At 44.4% G+C, this 27,344-nt stretch overlaps 2 protein-coding genes across 2 annotated transcripts in view; one reads left to right on the top strand and one right to left on the bottom strand.

Annotated features, from left to right (window-relative positions):
• Window positions 1-27,344, bottom strand: part of LOC311134805 (sodium/calcium exchanger 1-like) — a gene marked incomplete at both ends in the record, with an annotated part of 795,938 nt that overhangs the window by 289,666 nt on the left and 478,928 nt on the right. The window lies entirely within an intron of this gene.
• Window positions 17,568-25,846, top strand: LOC311116249 (myelin and lymphocyte protein-like; the record flags this gene model as incomplete). The annotated part of the gene is made up of 4 exons (XM_084157391.1): window positions 17,568-17,717; window positions 24,817-24,984; window positions 25,146-25,274; window positions 25,772-25,846. The coding sequence occupies 4 exons, from the start codon at window positions 17,568-17,570 to the stop codon at window positions 25,844-25,846; spliced, it is 522 nt and encodes a 173-aa protein (XP_084013517.1).

Raw genomic sequence — 27,344 nt, 5'->3', positions numbered from 1 at the left:
CACCTCGGTTCATTGGCCCATTCCCTATCATAAGAGTGATTAGCCCAACTGCTGTCCGGCTCCAACTGCCTAATTCCCTGAGGGTGCACCCCACTTTCCATGTGTCTAAGATTAAGCCCATCCATGAGAGTCCGCTGGTCCCTGCTGCGCCTGGTCCTCCTCCTCCACGGCTCGTCGATGGTGGTCTGGTTTACACCGTCCGCCGCCTGCTTCGGTCCAGACGGAGGGGTAGGGGTCTCCAGTACCTCATTGACTGGGAGGGCTATGGACCTGAGGAGAGGACCTGGGTGCCAGCTAGTCGGATTGTGGATAGGACTCTCATCACCGCTTTCCACCAACGGCATCCTGATCAACCTGCAATCCGTAGGGGCCGCCCCAGAGGGGTCCCTAACCGTCCGGCCCGCTCGGCTTCCTGTCCTGTGCCTGATCCTGTCTCGGGACCTGTCCCATCTCCCGACCACGGCCCTCCGGCTTCCTCCGAGGATGAGGACGTTCACTCGGACCGTTCGGAGGAGTTCTAGCCCTCCTCCGGCTCCCCTCCTCCCGCCCGGCGTGGTGTTGCTCTTGGGACTTCTGGGGCCGTCCCTTGGGGGGGGGGTTCTGTCATGGGCCTCTCACTCCACCGGGTTACCACCTTAATTTTCTTCCACTCTGCTCACCACTCTCTCTACTCAGCCTAACTAGCTCCACCTGTCCCTGCTCTGCTCTGCTCTAATTACTCTGCCAGCTGCGCTGCATTACCCACTACCTCTCCCAGTATTTAAGGCCCTGTCTTTCAGCTCTCCGGTGTCAGATCGTCTGCAAAGCTCACACCCGGAACCTGTTTGCTCGCGCTTCTGGCTCACCCTGGTTTTGTGACCCCGGACCTGCCTGTTTTTTGGATACTCTTCTGCCTCAGGAGATCCAGACCTGCTTCTGCCATTACGACTCCTGACTACTCTTCAATCCCGGTAACTCTGACCAGCCTTCTGCCTTGCTACTACGTATTTTGGATTTCCCTTGAACTGTACTGCTGCCTGGTTTCATTCCGCCCTGTTGTGTCTGTGTCTCCCCCCCCCAGGACTTCTGGACCACCCACCACCGGCTTCATAGGACGCATCGCTGCCACTGGGGGGGGCACAGACCCAGCGCATTGGACGGGATCCCTGTTACCCCTGGAGCCTTCATTCACTCCCTACTTCCCTTTTCCCTTAAGTTTAATAAACTTTCTGGTGTGACGCAATTGTGGTCCTCTGGTCGTCTGTCTGAACCGTGACATATTTTCTATGGGGTTGAGATCTGGAGACTGGCTAGGCCACTCCAGGACCTTGAAATGCTTCTTACGAAGCCACTCCTTCGTTGCCAGGGCGGTGTGTTTGGGATCATTGTCATGCTGAAAGACCCAGCCACGTTTCATCTTCAATGCCCTTGCTGATGGAAGGAGGTTTTCACTCAAAATCTCACGATACATGGCCCCATTCATTCTTTCCTTTACACGGATCAGTCGTCCTGGTCCCTTTGCAGAAAAACAGACCCAAAGCATGATGTTTCCACCCCATGCTTCACAGTAGGTATGGTGTTCTTTGGATGCAACTCAGCATTCTTTGTCCTCCAAACACGACGAGTTGAGTTTTTACCAAAAAGTTCTATTTTGGTTTCATCTGACCATATGACATTCTCCCAATCCTCTTCTGGATCATCCAAATGCACTCTAGCAAACTTCAGACGGGCCTGGACATGTACTGGCTTAAGCAGGGGGACACGTCTGGCACTGCAGGATTTGAGTCCCTGGCGGCGTAGTGTGTTACTGATGGTAGGCTTTGTTACTTTGGTCCCAGCTCTCTGCAGGTCATTCACTAGGTCCCCCGTGTGGTTCTGGGATTTTTGCTCACCGTTCTTGTGATCATTTTGACCCCATGGGGTGAGATCTTGCGTGGAGCCCCAGATCGAGGGACATTATCAGTGGTCTTGTATGTCTTCCATTTCCTAATAATTGCTCCCACAGTTGATTTCTTCAAACCAAGCTGCTTACCTATTGCAGATTCAGTCTTCCCAGCCTGGTGCAGGTCTACAATTTTGTTTCTGGTGTCCTTTGACAGCTCTTTGGTCTTGGCCATAGTGGAGTTTGGAGTCTGACTGTTTGAGGTTGTGGACAGGTGTCTTTTATACTGATAACAACTTCAAACAGGTGCCATTAATACAGGTAACGAGTGGAGGACAGAGGAGCCTCTTAAAGAAGAAGTTACAGGTCTGTGAGAGCCAGAACTCTTGCTTGTTTGTAGGTGACCAAATACTTATTTTCCACCATCATTTGCAAATAAATTCATTAAAAATCCTACAATGTGATTTTCTGGATTTTTTTTCCTCAATTTGTCTGTCATAGTTGACGTGTACCTATGATGAAAATTACAGGCCTCTCTCATCTTTTTAAGTGGGAGAACTTGCACAATTGGTGGCTGACTAAATACTTTTTTTCCCCACTGTATACTCAATTTTCGAAATGTCACATACTATTAAACAATTTTTTGCATACTCAAACGGATGTTATGGTTGCAAGTATGGGTATTCGGACATGGCCACTGTCTGTCCTGCTGAGTTTTGATTCTTTACCCGACAAAGTCAAGTTAGGATGTGTCAGTTATCCCGTGAGAGCTTTTGTCCCGAACCCATTACAGTGTTTTATGTGCAAAGCTTTTGGTCATGTTGCAGCAGTGTGTAGGAGGGAAATTCCTAGATGTGAGAAGTGTGCAGAAGGGCATGAGACAAAGGAATGTGTAGTATCTGTAGAAAAAGCTGTGTGTGTTAACTGTAGGGGTACCCATGGTGCTGGAGATCAGAATTGTCCGGTGCGAGAGAGGCAGGTTGAGGTTACAAGGGTTAGATTAGTGCAGAGGGCGTTGTATGCTGAGGCAGTGAAAAAAGTAGGGGAAGATGGGTCAAGGGTGAGGGATCCTGAGAGGATCACCATGAGTAGTAGATCTGTGCCAGCACAGAGGGATAGGTCAACGAGTGATATACGCTTCAGTAAGGTTGGATTCTTAGCGTTCATAGCTATAGTTTTCAACTGTACAGCATAAATGGAACGTAAGTCACAGAAAATAGATGTTGTGGTGGCAGCGCCAGAGAAGTATTTTGGGGTATGAGATTTGACTTCAGAAGAGTTACAGGGTGTGTTGAGTAGGTGCCGGTGTATGCACATTTCAGTTGGTTGTGATCCGCAATACAAATTTAAAGAAGAAGAATACCAGAAGTTGGTGCTTAGCGACCACTGAAAGCGTCTGCTAAGTGCTAACTTGCTTACATTTTTTTTGGGATCATCTTTCCATTAGAAACAACAACAAAACATTTAGTGAACTGCCACCAAAAATAAAATGTCCTTTGCAAACAGTGCAAAGAAAGACAGATGATATCAAAAGACAAGTGAGCTATAGCCGGCTACACCAAAAAAACGTTTCCAGTCAACAAAGACATGTATAATCTCTATGAACTCTACTTACCAGATGTAAAGTGAAATGTGTCCCTCGCTATCAAATAAATGTCTGAATCCAACTTTTGTCCGAACAGCACCATATTCCTGTTGAGTTAGACAGCAGGCTGCCATTAGACCATGCGCTTCATGCGAGACTTCCTACCACGAAATCTACCACTACTTATACAGCAGGAATATGGTGCAGTTCGGACAAAAGTTGGATTCAGATGTTTATTTGAATAGCGAGGGTCAAATTTCACTTTTGTATGTTGCAGAGATAGTCAGACCAGGATGATGATGATGATGATGATGATGAGAAAGTATCAGAGAATGAGGAGCTTGATGAGTCCAAAAGGAAGCCAAGGTGAGGTTCTCTTCATAACCACTAGATGGCAAGGTTCACAAAGCTGTCGCTCGAAGACTATCACTCCCTCAAATAAGTGATTATGAATCTTTCTGACTACTAGGCAATCAAGTTTGTTGTTGCTTTCTATTTTTATTTTATTTTATTTTACCTTTATTTAACTCAGTTAAGAACAAATTCTTATTTACAATGACGGCCTACACCGGCCAAACCCAGACGACGCTGGGCCAATTGTGCGCCGCCCAATGGGACTACCAATCACGGCCAGTTGTGATACAGCCTGGGATCAAACCGGGGGTCTGTAGTGATGCCTCAAGCACTGAGATGCAGTGCCTTAGACCGCTGCGCCACTCGGGAGCCCTATAATTGATAACACATATATTTACAATGCTCCCAATGACTGTCATAGTGAATATCTTCTACGATTAACAGCTCACACTGGGACAGTGTGAGGAGGGCCATCACAGATGTAAGAGGAACTAGTGCTGAACCAGTTCAACTAGATTCTAGAACATCATCTCCTACTTACAGTGCATTTGGAAGGTATTCAGACCCATTCACTTTTTCCACAATTTCGTTACGTTACAGCCTTATTCTAAAATGGATTAAATTGTTTTTTCCACCCTAATCAATCTACACACAATACCCTATAATGACAAAGCAAAAACAGGTTTTTAGAAATGTTTGCAAATTTATAAAAAATTAAAAACTGAAATATCACATTTACATAAGTATTCAGACCCTTTACTCAGTACTTTGTTGAAGCACCTTTGACAGCGATTACAGCCTTGAGTCTTCTTGGGTATGACGCTACAAGCTTGGCACATGTATTTGGGGAGATTCTCCCATTCTTCTCTGCAGATCCTCTCAAGCTCTGTCAGGTTGGAAGGGGAGCGTCGCTGCACAGCTATTTTCAAGTCTCTCCAGAGATGTTCGATCGGGTTCAAGTCCGGACTCTGGCTTGGCCACTCAAGGACATTCAGAGACTTGTCCCAAAGCCACTCCTGCATTGTCTTGGCCGTGTTGGAAGGTGAACCTTCGCCCCAGTCTGAGGTCCTGAGCGCTCTGGAGCAGGTTTTCATCAAGGATCTCTCTGTACTTTGCTCCGTTCATCTTTCCCTCGATCCTGACTAGTCTCCCAGTCCATGCCACTGAAAAACATCCCCACAGCATGATGCAGCCACCACCATGCTTCATCGTAGGGATGGTGCCAGGTTTCCTCCAGATATGACGCTTGGCATTCAGGCCAAAGAGTTCAATCTTCGTTTCATCAGACCAGAGAATCTTGTTTCTCATGGTCTGAGAGTCCTTTAGGTGCCTTTTGGCAAACTCCAAGCGGGCTGTCATATGTCTTTTACTAAGGTGTGGCTTCCGTCTGGCCACTCTACCATAAAGGCCTGATTGGTGGAGTGCTGCAGGGATGGTTGTCCTTCTGGAAGGTTCTCCCATCTCCACAGAGGAACTCTGGAGCTCTGTCAGAGTGACCATTGGGTTCTTGGTCACCTCCCTGACCAAGGCCCTTCTCCTCTGATTGCTCAGTATAGACAGTTGTGTGCCTTTCCAAATAATGTCCAATCAATTGAATTGACCACAGGTGGACTCCAATCAAGTTGTAGAAACATCTCAAGGATGATAATTGGAAACAGGATGCACCTGAGCTCAATTTCGAGTCTCATTGCAAAGGGTCTGAACACTAATGTAAAGAAGGTAGTTGGTGTTCAAGTCCTCACTCGGCACATCCGCCTCTGCGCCTTCGACGGCACTCAGGTGGGACACCGCTACCCTGTCGTGCTTACACATGATTCCTTTTTGATTGAATTGTGTCTTTCTACACTCTTTCCCAACAACTTGCTCCTTTCAACATACCTACCTCTTTTTATAATGCTACTTCTACCCACTAGAGGGCAGTAGCAAGTCCTATTGTCAGAATGCATCAGTCAGTGAGGCTGTTGGGAATGTTGTGAGTGAGGGTCAATAGGTTGACCGTCTTCTCTTTTCAGGATCTGAGTAGCATCCGCGAGGTCCGAGCCACTTGCAGTGCAAACAACGTCAAGATCTGGTCCTTTTCCTCCACGGGTGCTACATTAATTTAGACATCACTGAACACTAAAGCTATTGAAATGGAGCAGACTGTACCATGCTTTATAGTCTAAAAATTAAAGGTCCAATGCAGCAATTTTTCTCAATATCAAATAATTTCTGGGTAACAATTAAGTACCTTACTGTGATTGTTTTCAATTAAAATGGTCAAAAAGAAACCAAAATTGCTTCTTAACAAAGACCAATTTCTCAAGCAAGCATTTTACTAGGACTGTCTGGGAGTGGTCTGAGTGGGGAGGAGAAAACTGAAAACTAGCTGTTATTGGCAGCAGAGAGGTTTGGAACTCTCATTCTTATTGGTCTATTAACTCATTTACCGCCTGGTGATGTCATCAGGCAGGCCAAAATTCCTTTCCACCACAACAGACTGAAATTTCAGGCAGTCTTTTCAAACAGCTCTTACACTAAAAGGGTATTATAATAATTTTCAGTTTTATTCCAACCTCACAGTGTGGAAATATATATGAAACACAGAAAAATCAAGTTTTTGACTGCACTGGGCCTTTAAGTTTAAATGCTTGTTTGGTTTGGATCCGCAGATGACTGGGAATCCACCCAGCCTTTTTTTACAGGGACTGTTTCCTGAGATGCAACTCGGACGCTCCTGAGCTGGGAATATTGTTTGAACTTGCCGTAACATACATCCGAAATGTAAGCGTTTCTTATACCGTTCCGGAGAAAGACTACTCAAGTCTACAGCAAAGTTGTCACTTTCAGTGCACTGCCATGTTTGAAGACTAACCCCTCTAGCCATGTCCTTGGGGTTAGTTATTTCTCCAGCAATTTACTATGAAGGCAGTTTATTATAAGCAGTATCTATAACATGATTTTCAAGTGAATCTTAGTTTGCATGTTGATTAATATTGAGCTCTTGCTCTCCAGTCTACAGGTGAGAGAGGGGACCTGAGCTGTGGCTGGGCCTTCCTGAAGTTCTTTGATGCCAAGGGAGCACTTGTCCCACAAAGGTACTGTACTACTCCATTGCTGGCCCAGAGCCAAAATGACTCTGTGCGGTGTCGTAAGAGATTTCATAATCTGATTCATAATCTGATTTCATTGATCAGGTGACGTATTATGTACATGATGATGTCATAGAACATAGAACAGGAAGGTCATCTAGTCCGATTGGTATTATCCCTGTTGATGATCGGATACAGAGAACACCAAACTGCTTTTCCTAGAATAGTATAGTACAGTATGTGTTGCAGTAACTGTTTGTCACTAATGAGGAACGCTCTCATGCCGATGTTATTCTGTCGCATTTCTCCCCAACAGATCTGACCCGGAGCCAAAATGACTCACTGCGCAGTTTTGTCATCAATACAGATTCCCTAAGAGGGAAGTGAATCTCATGCCTGTGTCTGTCTGTGTCTTTGTCTACAGGACCTATTAATTTCTTGTGCATGGAGGCAAACCATATGAGAAGGACATAGAGATGGATCAGCCTATAACAAGAGGAGGTATAAACACACAAAAAGTGCATGTTTTTGTGTGTTTTTTCCCCAATATTAAAACATACAATCTACTTGCAGTGCAGCCGCTCAACATTTACATTACATTCAGTCATCTAACAGACCCCCATCCAGAGCGACCCACAGAAGCAACCAGGGTCAACGCCCTGCTCAAGGGCACGTCGACAGATCTCCCACAAGGTCAAAAACGGGAACCCGAACCAGCGACCTATCAGCCACCGGCCTAAGCTCCCAACCACCAGGCCACCAGCCCTCCAAGATCCCCACCACAGTTCCCCCGAAAGCTGCCCCTCAACCCAACGCACCCCACAGTCCCCCCCCCCCCCCCAAAAATAAATAAATCATAATAAAATAATTCCAAAAAGTGCATGTTAATTGCATGTTAATAAATGAAGTTGAGAATGCTATGTTGAGAATGATTCTCTGCACCTTAGCACACATCACAATTGCTGCTATCAGACTCTTATTATACTGCTCAATTTATACACTTGCCCCCATCCTCTCTTCCCCAATACACGTGTAAATATTGTACTATAAATTGTGCCTTCCTATATTCTACTTATGCTAAAATGTTGATTATATTCTACTACAATTTAACTATATAAAAAAAATATATTTCTCATTGTTGTTGCATTGTCGAGAAGGAACCTGCAAGTAAGCATTTCGTTGGTGTCACGATCGTCTGAAGAAGCGGACCAATACGCAGCGCGTGGAGTGAACATGATGACTTTATTTAATAAAGCAACCACGAAAAACAACAAATGACGATAGTGAAGTCCTCTGTAACACTGACAGAAACATGGAACAAAAACCCACAAACCAAGGAGAAACCACACAGTTTAAATATGGCTCCCAATCAGAGATAACGAGCCGACAGCTGACACTCGTTACCTCCGATTGGGAGTCATATGACTAATCAAGACCAATCACCAAACATAGAAATGAACAACTAGAAATACCCAACATAGAAATACACCCAAACAATGAAAATGAACAACCCTGGCTCAAATAATCAAAGTCCATGGAGCCAGAGTATCACAGTACCCCCCCCTAAAGGTGCGCACTCCGGGCGCACCAGCATACAGTCTAGGGGAGGGTCTGGGTGGGCGTCTGTCCATGGTGGCGGCTCTGGCCCAGGTCGTGGTCCCCACCCCACCTTAGTCACTATCCGCTTCCGTAGCCCCCTCCACCTGACCACCCCCCAATTAAACCCCACTGGATTAAGGGGCGGCACCGGACTAAGGGGCAGCACCGGACTAAGGGGCAGCACCGGACTAAGGGACAGTACCTGACTAAGGGGCAGCACCGGACTGAATGGCGGATCCTGGCTGGCTGGCTCTGGCGGATCCTGGCTGGACGGCTCTGGCGGATCCTGGCTGGACGGCTCTGGCTGATCCTGTCTGGCGGAAGGCTCTGGCTGATCCTGTCTGGCGGAAGGCTCTGGCTGATCCTGTCTGGCGGAAGGCTCTGGCTGATCCTGTCTGGCGGAAGGCTCTGGCTGCTCCTGTCTGGCGGAAGGCTCTGGCTGCTCCTGTCTGGCGGAAGGCTCTGGCTGATCCTGTCTGGCGGAAGGCTCTGGCTGCTCCTGTCTGGCGGAGAGCTCTAGCGGCTCCGGTCTGGCGGACGGCTCTGAAGGCTCATGGCAGACGGGCGGCTTAGCAGGCTCAGTACAGACGGGCAGTTCCTGCGGCGCTTGGCAGACGGACAATTCAGACGGCGTTGGGCAGACGGGCAGTTCAGACGGCGTTGGGCAGACGGACAGTTCAGACCCCGTTGGGCAGACGGCAGACTCTGGCCGTCTGAGGCGCATCGTAGGCCTGGTGCGTGGTGCCGGAACAGGAGGTACCGGGCTGAGGACACGCATCTCAGGGCTAGTGCGGGGAGAAGCAACAGGGCATGCTGGACCCTGGGGACGCACCGTAGGCCTGATGCGTGGTGCCGGAACTGGAGGTACCGGGCTGAGGACACGCATCTCAGGGCTAGTGCGGGAAGCAGCAACAGGGCATGCTTGGCCCTGGGGACGCACCGTAGGCCTGATGCGTGGTGCCGGAACTGGAGGTACCGGGCTGAGGACACGCATCTCAGGGCTAGTGCGGGGAGAAGCAACAGGGTATGCTGGACCCTGGGAACGCACATAAGGGCTAGTGCGGAGAGCCGGAACAGGGCATGCTGGACCCTGGGGACTCACATTAAGCCTAGTGCGGAGAGCAGCAACAGGACGCACAGGACTCGGGAGACACACAGGAGGCTTGGGGCGTGGTGTAGGCACTGGTGGGAAAGGGCTGGCGACGCGCACCGTATCCCTGGTGCGAGTGGCCGGAACAGGCCGGGCCGGGCTGGCGAAGCGCACCGTATCCCTGGTGCGAGTGGCCGGAACAGGCCGGGCTGGGCTGGCGAAGCGCACCGTATCCCTGGTGCGAGTGGCCGGAACAGGCCGGGCTGGGCTGGCGAAGCGCACCGTATCCCTGGTGCGAGTGGCCGGAACAGGCCGGGCGGGGCTGGCGAAGCGCACCGTATCCCTGGTGCGAGTGGCCGGAACAGGCCGGGCCGGGCTGGCGAAGCGCACCGTATCCTTGGTGCGAGGGGTCGTAACAGGCCGGACCGTACTGGAGGCACACACCACTGGCTCTACCCCGGGAACTGGAACGGGCCGGACCGGACTGGATACACACCTCAGTCTCTCACGCCTTGCCTCTACATCTCCTTTCCCTACTTTGGCCAGTGACCCCCGTAACCTGGTTGCCTCTTGAATTCGCCCCTTCTCTGCCTCCGTTAGCCCCGTCGTCCAAGCCATGTGCCCCCCCCAAAAAACTTTTTGGGGTTGCCTCTCGTCCTTCCAACGATGATGGCCCTGCTGACGCCGTTGCTCCTCTCTCGCCAGGGCCTTGATCTTCCCCCAAGGTCCCTTGCCCCCGAGCATGTCCTCCCAGGACCACGATTTGCCCACCTGGGCCATCGCCAGCCTCTCGATCTCCTTACCAGGCGCTTCCTCCCATGTCCAGCTGTCTTGCTCCTGGACACGCTGCTTGGTCCTTCTATGGTGGGTTTTTCTGTCACGGTCGTCTATGTCGTCTAAGTATGACCAAGGCGCAGCGTGTCCAAGAAACATGACTTTATTAAACAAACGTTATCGAACTACAAAACAAAAGACGACTCAATGAAGTCCACGGTACACTGACCGAAACGGAACAAAAACCCACACCCCTCATGAGAACACAAATAGTTTAAATATGGCTCCCAATCAGAGATAACGAGCCGACAGCTGACACTCGTTACCTCCGATTGGGAGTCACACGACACCACAATAAACTCACCCAAAACACAACCAACCGAATACACCCTATACAACAAACCCCACAACAAAACCCAACAAAACAAATACACCCTGGCTCAAATACAAAAGTCCCGGAGCCAGAGTGTCACAGTTGGATGATGTATGCCATGCGTGTCCCGTACATATGACTAATAAAACTTGAATGGGAGTTTTTGAGCTTCTCATCATCTTTGTGATATCTCTCTGGTCTCAGCCACAGGAACAGGTATGTTCCAGCAGATTATGTTTTCCAGGAAAATCCCTAAACACTTCCTCAAACTGAACTCGCCAAACGCTCGCACGTGGTCACAGCTAAGGTGAGTGTGAATTTTGGAATCGAAGCGACAGCACCTCTTGTCATATTGGAGATCTCATAGTGGTTTTGATGTTTCTGTAGCTAACTCCTCTCCCTGCTTTGTCAGTGTTCTGCTGGTTCTACACAGACAACTACTGGCAGATGCTCTGCTTATGGACAGGGCTACCATACAGAATGCAGGTAACATACATGCACGCACACACACTCCCACACACTCATGGACAGGATAATGGGTTGACTACATATGATATGTTGGATACGGCATCACCACCATTGATCAGGTCACGTACTGTAGTGTACATGATGTGTCTTCCACGTTGAAGAGGAAGGTCATCTAGTCAGATTGGTGTTGTCCCTGTTTCACCTGTGTTGATGATTAGATACATAGAACACCAAACTGCTTTTCCTATAATAGTATAGTACTAATGGATTAAAATAAAACAATTCCTCTTCAATCTACACACAATACCCCATAATGAAAAAAGCGAAAACAACATTTTTAGAAATGTTTTTTTTTTTAAATGTATTTAAAATAAAAACAGAAATACTTTATTTACATAAGTATTCAGACCCTTTGCCATGAGACTCGAATTTCAGCTCAAGTGCATCCTGTTTTCATTGATCATCCTTGAGAAGTTTCTACAACTTGATTGATTGGAGTCCACCTGTGGTAAATTCAATAGATTGGACATGATTTGAAAAGGCACACACCTTTCTATATAAGGTCCCACAGTTGACACTGCATGTCAGAGCAAAAACCAAGCCATGAGGTCAAAGGAATTGTCCGTAGAGCTCCGAGACAGGATTGTGTCGAGGCACAGATCTGGAAGGGTACCAAAAAATTTCTTCAGCATTGAAGGTCCCCAAGAACACAGTGGCCTCCATCATTCTTAAATGGAAGAAGTTTGGAACCACCAAGACTCTTGCTAGAGCTGGCCAAACTGAGCAATCGGGAGAGAAGGAACTTGGTCAGGAACGTGACCAAGAACCCGATGGTCACTCTGACAGAGATACAGAGTTCCGCTGTGGAGATGGGAGAACCTTCCAGAAGGACAACCATCTCTGCAGCACTCCACCAATCAGGCCTTTATGGTAGGCCAGACGGAAGCCACTCCTCAGTAAAAGACACATGAAAACCTGCTCCAGAGCGCTCAGGACCTCAGACTGGGGCGAAGGTTCACCTTCCAAAAGGACATCGACTCTAAGCACACAGCCAAGACAAAGCAGGAGTGGCTTCGGGACAAGTCTCTGAATGTCCTTGAGTGGCCCAGCCAGAGCCCGGATTCAAACCCGATCTAACATCTCTTGAGAGACCTGAAAATAGCTGTGCAACGACGCTCCCCATCCAACCTGACAGAGCTTGAGAGGATCTGCAGAGAAGAATGGGAGAAACTCCCCAAATACAGGTGTGCCAAGCTTGTAGCGTCATACCAAAGAAGACTTGATGCTGTAATCGCTGCCAAAGGTGCTTCAAAAAAGGACTGAGTAAAGGGTCTGAATACTTATGTAAATGTGATGTTTCAGTTTTTTATTTTTTATAAATTTGCAAAGAAATCTAAAAACCTGTTTTTGCTTTGTCATTATGGGGTATTGTGTGTAGATTGATGAGGGAAAAAACAATTAAATCAGTTTTTAAGAATAAGGCTGTAACGTAACAAAATGTGGAAAAGGTCAAGAGGTCTCAATACTTTCCGAATGCACTGTATACCACAGCTAAGGGCTGTATCCAGGCACTCTGCGTTGCGTCTTGCCTAAGAACAGCCCTTAGCCGTAGTATATTGGCCATATACCACACCCCCTCGGGCCTTATTGCTTAATTGTATTTCACTATATTGTTTTGTCTTTTTCTATTTTATTAATAAATAGCCACCGGATGGTTTTTCAATACCGTCAATAACGTTGAAACGATTTCTTTGAAAATTTTCAATACAATTTACTTGAAGTAAATACCTGCAGTCAACTTGTGCAATACGTTAGGAGATAAAACAGACATCATTTCACATTACTGTAATTCCCCAGAACAGTTGAGAAAGCGGGAGCTGGCGAGTCCAGCTGTGTATTTGGTTTAACTTGCTAGTTCTCTAAAAGTAAGTAGCTGAATTAATAAACCATCAACTTGTGTTTAATATGAGGGTTTCAGCATTAAATATCCTTTTTATTTTTTTACACACTTTTTAATGTACATTTTTATTTTATTTTATGTCAATATGTCTTTGTTGTAAATGTTTTGGCGACAAACTGGTGGCAGTTGTGAAAAAACTCAATAGTTTGAAGAGTTGCAGAGTTAATTGAAAATAATACCATTGTTGACTAGATGCTTTTTTCATTAATTAGGCAATTTTCTCTTGAACCATATGGTTTATCCACTAGAAACTCATGGATAATATGGACACATATATACAAAATGAATACTATACATGAATTAAAAAATATATATGTTATTCGAGTATAAATGACCAAAGTTACCATAGATTACCTGTTAATTATCAACATTACTGACAATTATTTTGTAAATTACCAGTAGCTTTGCATCCCTAGTCATACCTAAGGCTGCCATTACAAGACACAACTTGCACGCAATTTTAGTTGCTTGCAACTGAGTTGCTTCTTGAATGCTTCGTGAAACTAATAAGCAGCTCATTTGCAACTTGGTTGCATCCAGTTGAAACTTTTCAACTTTGTGCAACTAGTTACAAGCAACAATCAATCAAAACAAACACTTTTGTCACATGATCCATTCGAAGGTTCGGAATTCCAACCCAGTTGTCATGTCAACACAGCTGTCAGTGCTGCGTAGCACAACCTGCGATCAGGGTTGACAGAACAGAGACTAACACAATAGGATATGTATATAAATGATTGTATATGTTTCAGCAGTCCATAAATGTAATTTCAAAATTAATCCAAACCTCTCCCTGACCAGTTTCAACTGAGATTGTCCACCATGAACTGTTCTAGCTAGCTTAGTTTGTTGCTAGCTTGGTTAGCTCGTTGCTAGCTAACTAGCTAACTGTGTTGGTGTTTGCAATGTTATTTTGGCTAGCTAGCTGAATTGTACAGGCTGCATTTCTTCTATATCCTTGCTATTACAATAACCAAACGGTTGGATAAACAAATAATTTGTGAATCCACAATGTAATGCAGCAGATGACATGGGGTGAGTTTAGAATTCTCAAACAAGCAGCTTCAATTTGATTGGCTGTTGCATGCCATTTTAATTGCCTTTGAGTTACTTCATGTAACAGAAAAGTTGCTTGAGATGATGTCACTTGCAACTGCAACTAAAATTGCGTGAAAGTTGCTTCGTGTAAACCCAGCCTAATACAACATTATGTACACATTTATCTTTTTTTTTGTGTCTTTTTTTTTAGGGCGTAGATCAGCTTTAATATTGCAGATAGATTGTAACTTCCAACAATGTAATTGTCTGCATCACTTCGAATCCCCCATATGTTTTTTTTTTATGCAAATATATACATACAGTTGAAGTCGGAAGTTTACATACACCTTAGCCAAATACATTTAAACTCAGTTTTTCACAATTCCTGACATTTAATCCTAGTAAACATTCCCTGTCTTAGGTCAGTTAGGATCACCACTTTATTTTAAGAATCTGAAATGTCAGAATAATAGTAGAGAGAATGATTTATTTCAGCTTTTATTTCTTTCATCACATTCCCAGTGGGTCAGAAGTTTCATTGTCATCTCAATTAGTATTTGGTAGCATTGCCTTTAAATTGTTTAACTTGGGTCAAACATTTCGGGTAGCCTTCCACAAGCTTCCCACAATAAGTTGGGTGAATTTTGGCCCATTCCTCCTGACAGAGCTGGTGTAACTGAGTCAGGTTTGTAGGCCTCCTTGCTCGCACACGCTTTTTCAGTTCTGCCCACACATTTTCTATAGGATTGAGGTCAGGGCTTTGGGATGGCCACTCCAATACCTTGACTTTGTTGTCCTTAAGCCATTTTGCCACAACTTTGGAAGTATGCTTGGGATCATTGTCCATTTGGAAGACCCATTTGCGACCAAGCTTTAACTTCCTGACTGATGTCTTGAGATGTTGCTTCAATATATCCACATCATTTTCCTTCCTCATGATGCCATCTATTTTGTGAAGTGCACCAGTCCCTCCTGCAGCAAAGCACCCCCACAGCATGATGCTGCCACCCCCGTGCTTCAAGGTTGGGATGGTGTTCTTCGTCTTGCAAGCCACCCCATTTTTCCTCCAAACATAACGATGTTCATTATGCCCAAACAGTTCTATTTTTGTTTCATCAGACCAGAGGACATTTCTCCAAAAAGTACAATCTTTGTCCCCATGTGCAGCTGCAAACCGTAGTCTGGCTTTTTTTATGGCGGTTTTGGAGCAGTGGCTTCTTCCTTGCTAAGCGGCCTTTCAGGTTATGTCGATATAGGACTTGTTTTACTGTGGATATAGATACTTTTGTACCTGTTTCCTCCAGCATCTTCACAAAGTCCTTTGCTGTTGTTCTGGGATTGATTTGCACTTTTCGCACCAAAGTATGTATCTCTAGGAGACAGAACGCGTCTCCTTCCTGAGCGGTATGACGGCTGCGTGGTCCAGTGGTGTTTATACTTGCATACTATTGTTTGTACAGATGAACGTGGTACCTTCAGGCGTTTGGAAATTGCTCCCAAGGATGAACCAAACTTACGGAGGTCTACAAATTTTTTTTCAAAGGTCTTGGCTGATTTATTTAGATTTTCCCATGATGTCAAGCAAAGAGGCACTGAGTTTGTCAATTAGCCTATCAGAAGCTTCTAAAGCCATGACATCATTTTCTGGAATTTTCCAAGCTGTTTAAAGGCACAGTCAACTTAGTGTATGTAAACTTCTGACCCACAGTGAATTATAAGTGAAATAATCTGTCTGTAAACAATTGTTGGAAAAAGTATTTGTTTCATGCACAAAGTAGATGTCCTAACGGACTTGCTAAAACTATAGTTTGTTCAAAAGAAATTTGTGGAGTGGTTGAAAAACGAGTTTTAATGACTCCAACCTAAGTTTATGTAAACTTCTGACTTCAACTGTATGTCTGTGTCACGTTGAAAGCCACTGAGCTCTTCAGTAAGGCCATTCTACTGCCAATGTTTGTCTATGGAGATTGCGTGGCTGTGTGCTCAATTTTATACACCTGTCAGCAACGGGTTGTGGCTGAAATAGCCGAATCCACTCATTTGAAGGGGTGTCCACATACTTTTGTATATATTGTGTATCTCACCAGAGAAAGAATCCGAGCGAGCAAAACAGTGCCCCCCTGTCTTACTATATGTGACTCGTTTCAGGAAACTAGGCGTATGTCGCAGGTCACTATTTCACAGGAGAGCCATTTGAACGTTAACTTTTTAAAAAATCTAAATGACTTCTGGAACACGCGAACTTTCATGTGCCTTAATAACAAACTTGTATGCCATCTGTAAATAGTAATACAATTGTTAAATTACGAGCCTAGTTGGCCACGGAAAAAGACAGCAACCTTCCCACTAGCCATGATTGGCTGAGATAATGAGTGGGCTGGACATGCCGAGAGAGGAGTTCGGATTGGTCTGCCATATAGAAGGCTTCTGTCTATTTGAGCTGGTCAGTATGTGTAATCTTGTCTAACGCGGCTTTATTTTAAATGTATTGTGTAGTGGAACTGCATAAGTGTTGCGCTCCACTTTCTGGAGGATCGAGTTTTGAAATCAGTGGAATTAGAGTATGATAGCTAAAGAGATGGAGAAAACACCTGTCTCCGGATTACATCTTCAAATGAAGGGCAACCATGGCATCTGTGACAAGGAGACGCATCCATCATGCATGATGTGTACGAGTAAAATAGTCTAGCTAGCTACATTTTCAGATATTACACGTTTCTAATTTTGACAGAAAGTGGTTTCATTTCAAGTTAAAGTGTACTGTTAGCTAGCTAGCTAACGTTAGCTAGCTGGCTCGCTAGCTAACGTTCTGTGTATGATGTTATTATTCGTATCTCAGAGCCGTTTGCTTGGCTAGTTAGAGCCTAATGTTAGCTAGCTAACATTGAACCTGCTTGGTTAGCTACCAGCAGATTCATGGCTGAAGGTGCATGTTTACTTTCCATGTTACTGTCGCCTGCTCTCTGTGGTCTTATTACATCACATGGAGTGGCACTATTGTGGTCCTCTGTAGCTCAGCTGGTAGAGCACGGCGCTTGTAACGCCAAGGTAGTGGGTTCGATCCCCGGGACCACCCATACACAAAAAAAATATTTATGCACGCATGACTGTAAGTCGCTTTGGATAAAAGCGTCTGCTAAATGGCATATTATTATATTATTATTGAGGTGACACAAAGAAGTGTATGACTGATTGAACCATTAAATCCTTTGACTAACAATTTATCAACATTGATGTTTAATTTATGACTGTATGTTGTGTGAACACGGTGTTCTCTCCCTATCTCTTCTGTGTGTGTGTGTGTGTGTGTATATGTGTGTCTGTGTGTGTGAATCTGTGTGTGTGTGTGTGTGTGCATGCGGGCTTGCTTGTGTGGCAGGTGTTTGGGGGTCTGATGTGGACCCTGGTGGCCTCCACTAAGATGCTGATTGCGAACCCTCAAGGCTGGGTGATGTTTGTGTCTGTGTGCTGCTTCATCTTCATTACCCTGTGGTTATTCATCTTCACCAGTGGAGCCAATAAGAGCAGCATCTGGCCCACACTGGTGAGACTCAAAGCCACTCATTCAGCCATCTTTGATAACAGTGATTTACAAAAAAAAGTATGAAAATGACAATGATACTGATTTTCTTCCCATCCTAATGTATAATCAAAAAGAATGATGACAATGAAAGTATAATGTACATTTTGTCTATTGAAAGGCTATAGTGTTTTAGCAGGTAGTCTCTATTGCAGGGTTCCCCAACTGGAATTTGGCCCGCGGGTGATTTTATGTTGACTCCAATTTGGCATTGGAGTCAACATGGGCCAGCATCCCTGTGGAACACTTTTGACACCTTGTAGAGTCCATTCCCTGACGAATTGAGGCTGTTCTTAGGGCAAAAGGGGGTGCAATTCAATATTAGGAAGGTGTTCTTCTACCAATGTATTCTTCAAAGAATACCAATTGGACAATGGACATTGCTGCAGTGGTATGTTCCATTAACACCTGTGATAAAAAAAAGTGTACCTCAACTGAAGCCTACTGAATTTTCCCCAAGAAGACCCAAGTTGAATATTGTAGTAGCCTAAATAGTAACCTAAACAGGCTACACTGTAGGGTTAAACCTCACATTACCAAGCAGAGAGAACTAGTGGTCCATCCCACTCCTCACCTTTCTGTATCTTTTATTTTGCCTGTAGGTGATGTCTTATGGGATGACTCTGCTCTATGCTCTTAATGCCATTTTCTCTGCAATAAGATGGAAAAATTCCTCATGAAGACCAGCATCCACAAGACAACAGACAATGGGGCAATGTAGGGTTGGGCCATATCCAGATTTTCATACCTTTATACCGTTTCTGTACCATACTGGGGTATATGGTATTACCGGAAGTACACACAAGGGGTGCCATTTCTTTCCAAATGTAATATACAGTGAGGGAAAAAACTATTTGATCCCCTGCTGATTTTGTACGTTTGCCCACTGACAAAGAAATGATCAGTCTATAATTTTAATGGTAGGTTTATTTGAACAGTGAGAGACAGAATAACAACAACAAAAATCCAGAAAATGTCAAAAATGTTATAAATTGATTTGCATTTTAATGAGGGAAATAAGTATTTGACCCCTCTGCAAAACATGACTTAGTACTTGGTGGCAAAACCCTTGTTGGCAATCACAGAGGTCAGACATTTCTTGTAGTTGGCCACCAGGTTTGCACACATCTCAGGAGGGATTTTGTCCCACTCCTCTTTGCAGATCTTCTCCAAGTCATTAAGGTTTCGAGGCTGACGTTTGGCAACTCGAACCTTCAGCTCCCTCCACAGATTTTCTATGGGATTAAGGTCTGGAGACAGGCTAGGCCACTCCAGGACCTTAATGTGCTTCTTCTTGAGCCACTCCTTTGTTGCCTTGGCCGTGTGTTTTGGGTTATTGTCATGCTGGAATACCCATCCACGACCCATTTTCAATGCCCTGGCTGAGGGAAGGAGGTTCTCACCCAAGATTTGAAGGCCCCGTCCATCGTCCCTTTGATGCGGTGAAGTTGTCCTATCCCCTTAGCAGAAAAACACCCACAAAGCATAATGTTTCCACCTCCATGTTCGATGGTGGGATGGTGTTCTTGGGGTCATAGGCAGCATTCCTCCTCCTCCAAACACGGCGAGTTGAGTTGATGCCAAAGAGCTCGATTTTGGTCTCATCTGACCACAACACTTTCACCCAGTTCTCATCTGAATCATTCAGATGTTCATTGGTAAACTTCAGACGGGCCTGTATATGTGCTTTCTTGAGCAGGGGGACCTTGCGGGCGCTGCAGGATTTCAGTCCTTCACGACGTAGTGTGTTACCAATTGTTTTCTTGGTGACTATGGTCCCAGCTGCCTTGAGATCATTGACAAGATCCTCCCGTGTAGTTCTGGGCTGATTCCTCACCGTTCTCATGATCATTGCAACTCCACGAGGTGAGATCTTGCATGGAGCCCCAGGCCGAGGGACATTGACAATTATTTTGTGTTTCTTCCATTTGCGAATAATCGCACCAACTGTTGTCACCTTCTCACCAAGCTGCTTGGCGATGGTATTGTAGCCCATTCCAGCCTTGTGTAGGTCTACAATCTTGTCCCTGACATCCTTGGAGAGCTCTTTGGTCTTGACAATGGTGGAGAGTTTGGAATCTGATTGATTGATTGCTTCTGTGGACAGGTGTCTTTTATACAGGTAACAAGCTGCGATTAGGAGCACTCCCTTTAAGAGTGTGCTCCTAATCTCAGCTCGTTACCTGTATAAAAGACACCTGGGAGCCAGAAATCTTTCTGATTGAGAGGGGGTCAAATACTTATTTCCCTCATTAAAATGCAAATCAATTTATAACATTTTTAACATGCGTTTTTCTGGATTTTTTTCTGAATATTCTGTCTCTCACTGTTCAAATAAACCTACCATTAAAATTATAGACTGATAATTTCTTTGTCAGTGGGCAAACGTACAAAATCAGCAGGGGATCAAATACTTTTTTCCCTCACTGTATATACACTACTGGTCAAAGGTTTTAGAACACCGACTCATTCAAGGGTTTTTCTTTATTTTTACTATTTTCTACATTGTAGAATAACAGTGAAGAAATCAAAACTATGAAATAACACATATGGAATCATGTAGTAACCAAAAAAGTGTTAAACAAATCAAAACATATTTTATATTTGAGATTCTTCAAATAGCCACCCTTTGCCTTGATGACAGCTTTGCACACTCGTGGCATTCTCTGAACCAGCTTCATAAGGTAGTCACCTGGATTGCATTTCAATTAACAGGTGTGCCTTCTTAAAAGTTAATTTGTGGAATTTATTTCCTTCTTAATGCGTTTGAGCCAATCAGTTGTGTTGTGACAAGGTTGGGGGTAAAAGACCAAGTCCATATTATGTCAATAACAGCTCAAATAAGCAAAGAGAAACGACAGTCCATCATTACTTTAAGACATGAAGGTCAGTCAACATGGAAAATTTAAAGAACTTTGAAAGTTTCTTCAAGTACAGTCGCAAAAACCATCAAGCGCTATGATGAAACTGGCTCTCATGAGGACCGCCGGAGGAATGGAAGACCAAGAGTTACCTCTGCTGCAGAGGATAAGTTTATTAGAGTAACAGCCTCAGAAATTGTAGCCCAAATAAAAATTTCACGGAGTTCAAGTCACAGACACATCTCTACATCAACTGTTCAGAGGAGACTGTGTGAATCAGGCCTTTATGGTCAAATTGTGCAAAGAAACCACTACTGAAGGACACCAATAATAAGAAGAGACATGCTTGAGCCAAGAAACACGAGCAATGGACATTAGACCGGTGGACATTTGTTCTTTGGTCTGGAGTCCAAATTGGAGATTTTTGGTTCCAACCGCCGTGTCTTTGTGAGAAGTGGTGTGGGTGAACGGATGATCTCCGCATGTGTAGTTCCCACCGTAAAGCATGGAGGAGGAGGAGTTATGGTGTGGGGGTGCTTTGCTGGTGACAGTGTCTGTGATTTATTTAGAATTCTAGGCACGCTTAACCAGCATGGCTACCACAGCATTCTGCAGCGATACGCCATCCCATCTGGTTTGGGCTTAGTGGGACTATCATTTGTTTTTCAACAGGACCTCCAGGCTGTGTAAGGGCTATTTTACCAAGAAGGAGAGTGATGGACTGCTGCATTAGATGACCTGGCCTCCACAATCCCCTGACCTCAACCCAATTGAGATGGTTTGGGATGAGTCAGACCGCAGAGTGAAGGAAAAGCAGCCAATAAGTGCTCAGCATATGTGGGAACTCCTTCAAGACTGTTGGAAAAGCATTCCAGGTGAAGCTGGTTGAGAGAATGCCAAGATTGTGCAAAGCTGTCATCAAGGCAAAGGGTGGCTATTTGAAGAATCTCAAATATAAAATATATTTTGATTTGTTTAACTCTTTTTTGTTTACTACATGATTCCATATGTGTTATTTCATAGTTTTGATGTCTTCACTATTATTTTACAATGTAAAAAATAGTAAAAATAAAGAAACATCCTTGAATGAGTAGGTATCCAAACTTTTGACTGGTAGTGTATGTATTCAGAACCTTTGCTATGAAGACTTGACATTGAGCTCAGGTGCATCCTGTTTCCATTGATCATCCTTGAGATGTTTCTACAACTTGATTGGAGTCCACCTGTGGTAAATTCAATTGATTGGACATGATTTGGAAAGTCACACAACTGTCTATACTGAGCAATCAGAGGAGAAGGGCCTTGGTCAGGGAGGTGACCAAGAACCCAATGGTCACTCTGACAGAGCTCCAGAGTTCCTCTGTGGAGATGGGAGAACCTTCCAGAAGGACAACCATCCCTGCAGCACTCCACCAATCAGGCCTTTATGGTAGAGTGGCCAGACGGAAGCCACACCTTAGTAAAAGACATATGACAGCCCGCTTGGAGTTTGCCAAAAGGCACCTAAAGGACTCTCAGACCATGAGAAACAACATCATCCCTACGGTGAAGCATGGTGGTGGCAGCATCATGCTGTGGGGATGTTTCAGCGGCAGGGACTGGGAGACTAGTCAGGATCAAGGGAAAGATGAGCGGAGCAAAGTAGAGAAAGATCCTTGATGAAAACCTGCTCCAGAGCGCTCAGGACCTCAGACTGGGGCGAATGTTCACCTTCCAACAGGACAACGACCCTAAGCACACAACCAAGACAACGCAGGAGTGGCTTTGGGACAAGTCTCTGAATGTCCTTTAGTGGCCAAGCCAGAGCCCGGACTTGAACCAGATTGAACATTGATGTGGAAAATTATCACTATACTTTATTAGAAATCAAAGTTCTTCCAGAGTTTTTGTAGAATCAAGATAGACTTTATTACAATTCAACAAAGCCGAGCTGGTCTGCAGAGTAGCTCCCCTCTCTCTCCCCACTCTCCATTTATATAGTCATATTCACACACATCGTAGTTTAAAGCCCCTCCCTCTTAGGTTCCCCCACCCTTCTCTTCAGTTCCATTCTCTCTCTACCGCTCTATCCACTCCCTTAGTGTATGATAGCAGCAAAATTTGACTTTTATTCAGTTCAGAACCAATAGTAATACAATCAATCAATCCCTTATCATGCAAAAACACTCATGTTCAGTTTAAACTCTGTTCAACCCCGGCTCTCCCTGGCTTGACCTAAAGATTTACTGTTGGACATGACAGGTTCACACTTAATCTTTCAAACATACCCAAACCTACTCCTTTCTTCCCTCCCATCATGCTGTAATTACTCATGACTAGTCTGAACTCTGTTCAACTCTGGCTCCGCTCTCAGAACCTATGTTTGAGGAGAGATGCATTAGGCAACAGTCTGGTTTCAGTCTCTGATAAGGTAGGACAGCCATGGATTAGGTAAGAGCGAGGAATTCGACCCGAGGTCAGATCCCCATTTCACACACACACACACACACACACACACCCAGTGAAATTAAATTCTTGCCTACTAACAGAGAATTCTGACTATATGTTCGTCATGTCTATGATTTAACTTAGTTTATCCAATAGTTCACTGAAAATTCCTCCTCATAATCTCTGGAGAAACCTGAAAATAGCTGTGCAGCGACGCTCCCCATCCAACCTGACAGAGCTTGAGAGGATCTGCAGAGAAGAATTGGAGAAACTCCCTAAATACAGGTGTGCCAAGCTTGTAGCGTCATACCCAAGAAGACTCGAGGCTGTAATCGCTGCCAAAGGTGCTTCAACAAAGTACTGAGTAAAGGGCCTGTATATTTATGCAAATGTGATATTTCCGGGGTTATCTTTTTAACTTCAAACATTTCTAAAAACCTGTTTTTGCTTTGTCATTATGGGTTATTGTGTGTAGGTTGATGAGGGAAAAAAAACAATTTAATCCATTTTAGAATAAGGCTGTAACATAACATAAAAGTGGTCTGAATACTTTCCCAATGCACTGTATTTTGCCCACTCACAAACTTTTGCAACAATTACATCTATTTCTCACTCATTTAACCAGTTAGAGAATTTAAAAATGGTCTCAAACAGAATTGAACTGGGCGCTCTGACTAGAGCTTATAATATTATAGAGTGCAGCTGCTTGAACGTACGCCGTACCTAATTTCACAATAAAACTTTTATTCCACTCAATAGGCATGATCTCGTTCACATTTTTCCTGTCAATTGCCGAAAAAGTTAAAGATAGAATCCTTAGTTGCTACATCAATTTTTGGATATAACCTACCCATTGAATAAACAGCATTGATTCTTGAACAATATAACTTACAAATGCCTAATGAGCTTAGTTCAATTGTTGTACCTCATCAGAACCCAAAATATAAGCTTATTATACTTGAATGTTCGTAAACAAAGTAAATATAAACACTGTATAGACTCAAAACATGGTTAAAACTGGAATTTTGCAGTCATTGCAATTTGAGAGTGGTTACATTTCTCCAAGCCCATCCCTCAGCTTTTTACCAAAACACAGGCAGGGTCTCCACTTTGTTATTGTTTCAATTAAGGATTGCAGCTTTAACTTTGTAATCAGTTCATTTTACAAATGTGATGTATGGTCATTTTAGTGCCAGGTAATAGCCTCATCATTGCATAAGATGTAGATGTCACTTATCTAAGTGCTACATCACAGAAAGAGTGCAATCATAATTTTATCTAAAGATGGGTGATAATGAAAGATATAATGTCTGTCTCTTTTCTGTACTTTACGGACGATTGTCATTCCCTTGGTATCACACAATGGTTCAAATCAATATGCTCTGCAGTACAAGTTGCTTTAGATGAGTTCTCACTTCTTTGAAATGAGTACAGCAGAGTTTATATATAAATCCAATCAATTATTATTATTACGTGGTTTTCAATTGGAACTAAGAAGACTGAAGGGGGAAAGAGTGGAATTCACACCATATTGCTTTCACCTCACCAGCCATAACAAATCAGTGATCCCCAACAAGAGTAATTGAAGACTATTAGAATACAGCCTTGCACTTGATGTCATTCCAAGTCAATGAAAGCTTCAGGAGACCTTTGTAGAGTATAGATGAGTAGTATATATGGACTGAATTGTTGTGATTAGTTGTGATTGAGCAGGCTGTTGTTGTTGTGTGTGTGTGGGTTTGTGTATGTGTGTGTGCATGCGTGCAAGTGTACAGATATTCGGGGGTCTGGTGTGGATCCTGGTGGCATCCACCCATGTAAAGCCAGAGAACCCACAGGGCTGGGTGATATTTGTGTCTGTGTTCTGCTTCATTACGACATTCCTCTGGCTCGTCATCTTCGTTGCCGGGGGACACAAAACCAAGGGTGGATGGGTGGCAGCGGTAAGCTCTGAGACAGGGTGTGTGTCTGTGTGCGTGAGTGGGTGAGTGTTTTGTATGTTTGTCAGTATGTTTGTCAATGAATGTGATTTTGTTTGAGTGTCAATGTATGTGATTTTGTGTGAGATTGTGTATGTCGAAGGGTCTCATTTGTGTCTCTCCAGGACTTTGCGATCCACGGACTGGCAGCCGTCTTCTACCTCAGTGCATCAGTATCCCTGGCGAAGGTCACCATTGATTTTAAAGACAATACAGCCAACTTAAAAAACGACCAGATAGACATTGCTGCAGTGGTAAGTACTACATAGATAACAATGTTTATTTAGTACATGGGGATGTGTAAAACTTACTCCTCAGCCTGAAGTGACCCCACTTGAGGCAGCAATTAGCTAGCTTTTCGCGTGTCTCTGACTGGTAAGACGCTTCTGGACGGTGGTCACGTGTGCTAGCAAGGCAGAGGTCCCTAGTTCGCGCCAGGTATGGGCCGAATCGGGAAGAAGTGGTACTCGCTAAGCAAGCAACATGTTGTCCTTTACACTTAGAAAGAGCTTAATTATTATCCCTTTGAAGAGATTACAGGCAAATGCCATTTACTGATAAAGGTGACTACGTTGTTGAGAGAATTATTAACAGAATAACAGCAGTGTCTTAGTGATGTACCTACAGTATCTGTGCAAGATAATGCCAGCATCTGTGTGTTTCTGTATAATCTGCTGATCAGAAAACAGGACTGGGGGTGTGTGTTATCTTTATTCATGTCTGAATGTCATGTTTCTTGGACTTCTCTCAGGTGTTTTCCTACTTGGCTACATTGTTATATTTAATCCATTTCATCCTGTCCTCCATTCGGTGGAAGGCCTTCTGATGAGTTGTCTCCATTGAAGACACTGAATGTGTAAGGAATGTGTAAACAATCAAGACGAGTAAGTCGCAATCAACTTAATGTCACAATCAACCTAGTTGTTCCCATACCCCAAAATCATAGATTTTGAAACAGAGACACAAAACCAGACATTTTATGAAGTGGTTTTCATGGACATGTTAAAGGCCCAGTGCAGTCAAAATTATGTTTTTCCTGTGTTTTATATCATATTATACAGTGCATTCAGAAAGTATTCACTTTTTCTACATTTTGTTACATTACAGCCTTATTCTAGAATGGATTAAATTGTTTTTTTTCCCCTCATCAATCTACACACAATACCCCATAATGACAAAGCAAAAACAGGTTTTTAGAAATGTTTGCAAACTGAAATATCATATTTACATAAGGATTCAGACTCTTTACTCAGTACTTTGTTGAAGCACCTTTGGCAGTGATTACAGCCTCGAGTCTTCTTGGGTATGACGCTAAATGCTTAGCACACCTGTATTTGGGGAGTTTCTCCCAATCTTCTCTGCAGATACTCTCAAGCTCTGTCAGGTTGGATGGGGAGTGTCGCTGCACAGCTATTTTCAGGTCTCTCCAAAGATGTTCGATCAGGTTCAAGTCCGGGCTCTGGCTGGGCCACTCAAGAACATTCAGAGACTTGTCCCGAAGCCACTCCTGCGTTGTCTTGGCTGTGTGCTTAGGGTTGTTGTCCTGTTTGAAGGTGAGCCTTCGCCCCAGTCTGAGGTCCTGAGCGCTCTGGAGCAGGTTTTCATCAAGCATCTCTCTGTACTACTTATCCCCACAGCATGATGCTGCCACCACCATGCTTCACCGTAGGGATGGTGCCAGATTTCCTCCAGACGTAATGCTTGTCATTCAGGCCAAAGAGTTCAATCTTGGTTTCATCAGACCAGAGAATCTTGTTTATCATGGTCTGAGAGTCCTTTAGGTGCCTTTTGGCAAATTCCAAGCGGGCTGTCATGTGCCTTTTACTGAGTAGTGGCTTCCGTCTGGCCACTATCATAAAGGCCTGATTGGTGGAGTGCTGCAGAGATGGTTGTCCTTCTAGAAGGTTCTCCCATCTCCACAGCGGAACTCTGTATCTCTGTCAGAGTGACCATCGGGTTCTTGGTCACGTTCCTGACCAAGTTCCTTCTCTCCCGATTGCTCAGTTTGGCCAGCTCTAGCAAGAGTCTTGGTGGTTCCAAACTTCTTCCATTTAAGAATGATGGAGGCCACTGTGTTCTTGGGGACCTTCAATGCTGCAGACATTTTTTTGTACCCTTCCCCAGATCTGTGCCTCAACACAATCCTATCTCTGAGCTCTATGGACAATTCCTTCGACCTCATGGCTTGCTTTTTGCTTTGAAATGCACTGTCAACAGTGGGACCTTATGTAGACAGGTGTGTGCCTTTCCAAATCTTGTCCAATCAATTGAATTTACCACAGGTGGCCTCCAATGAAGTTGTAGAAACATCTCAAGGATGATCA

Source organism: Coregonus lavaretus (assembly GCF_964263955.1).
Source record: "Coregonus lavaretus genome assembly, chromosome: 1".
In the NCBI taxonomy this organism is placed as follows: Eukaryota; Metazoa; Chordata; class Actinopteri; order Salmoniformes; family Salmonidae; genus Coregonus; species Coregonus lavaretus.
Note: the sequence above shows the minus strand (reverse complement) of the source record. Positions and strands in the feature narration are given on the sequence as shown.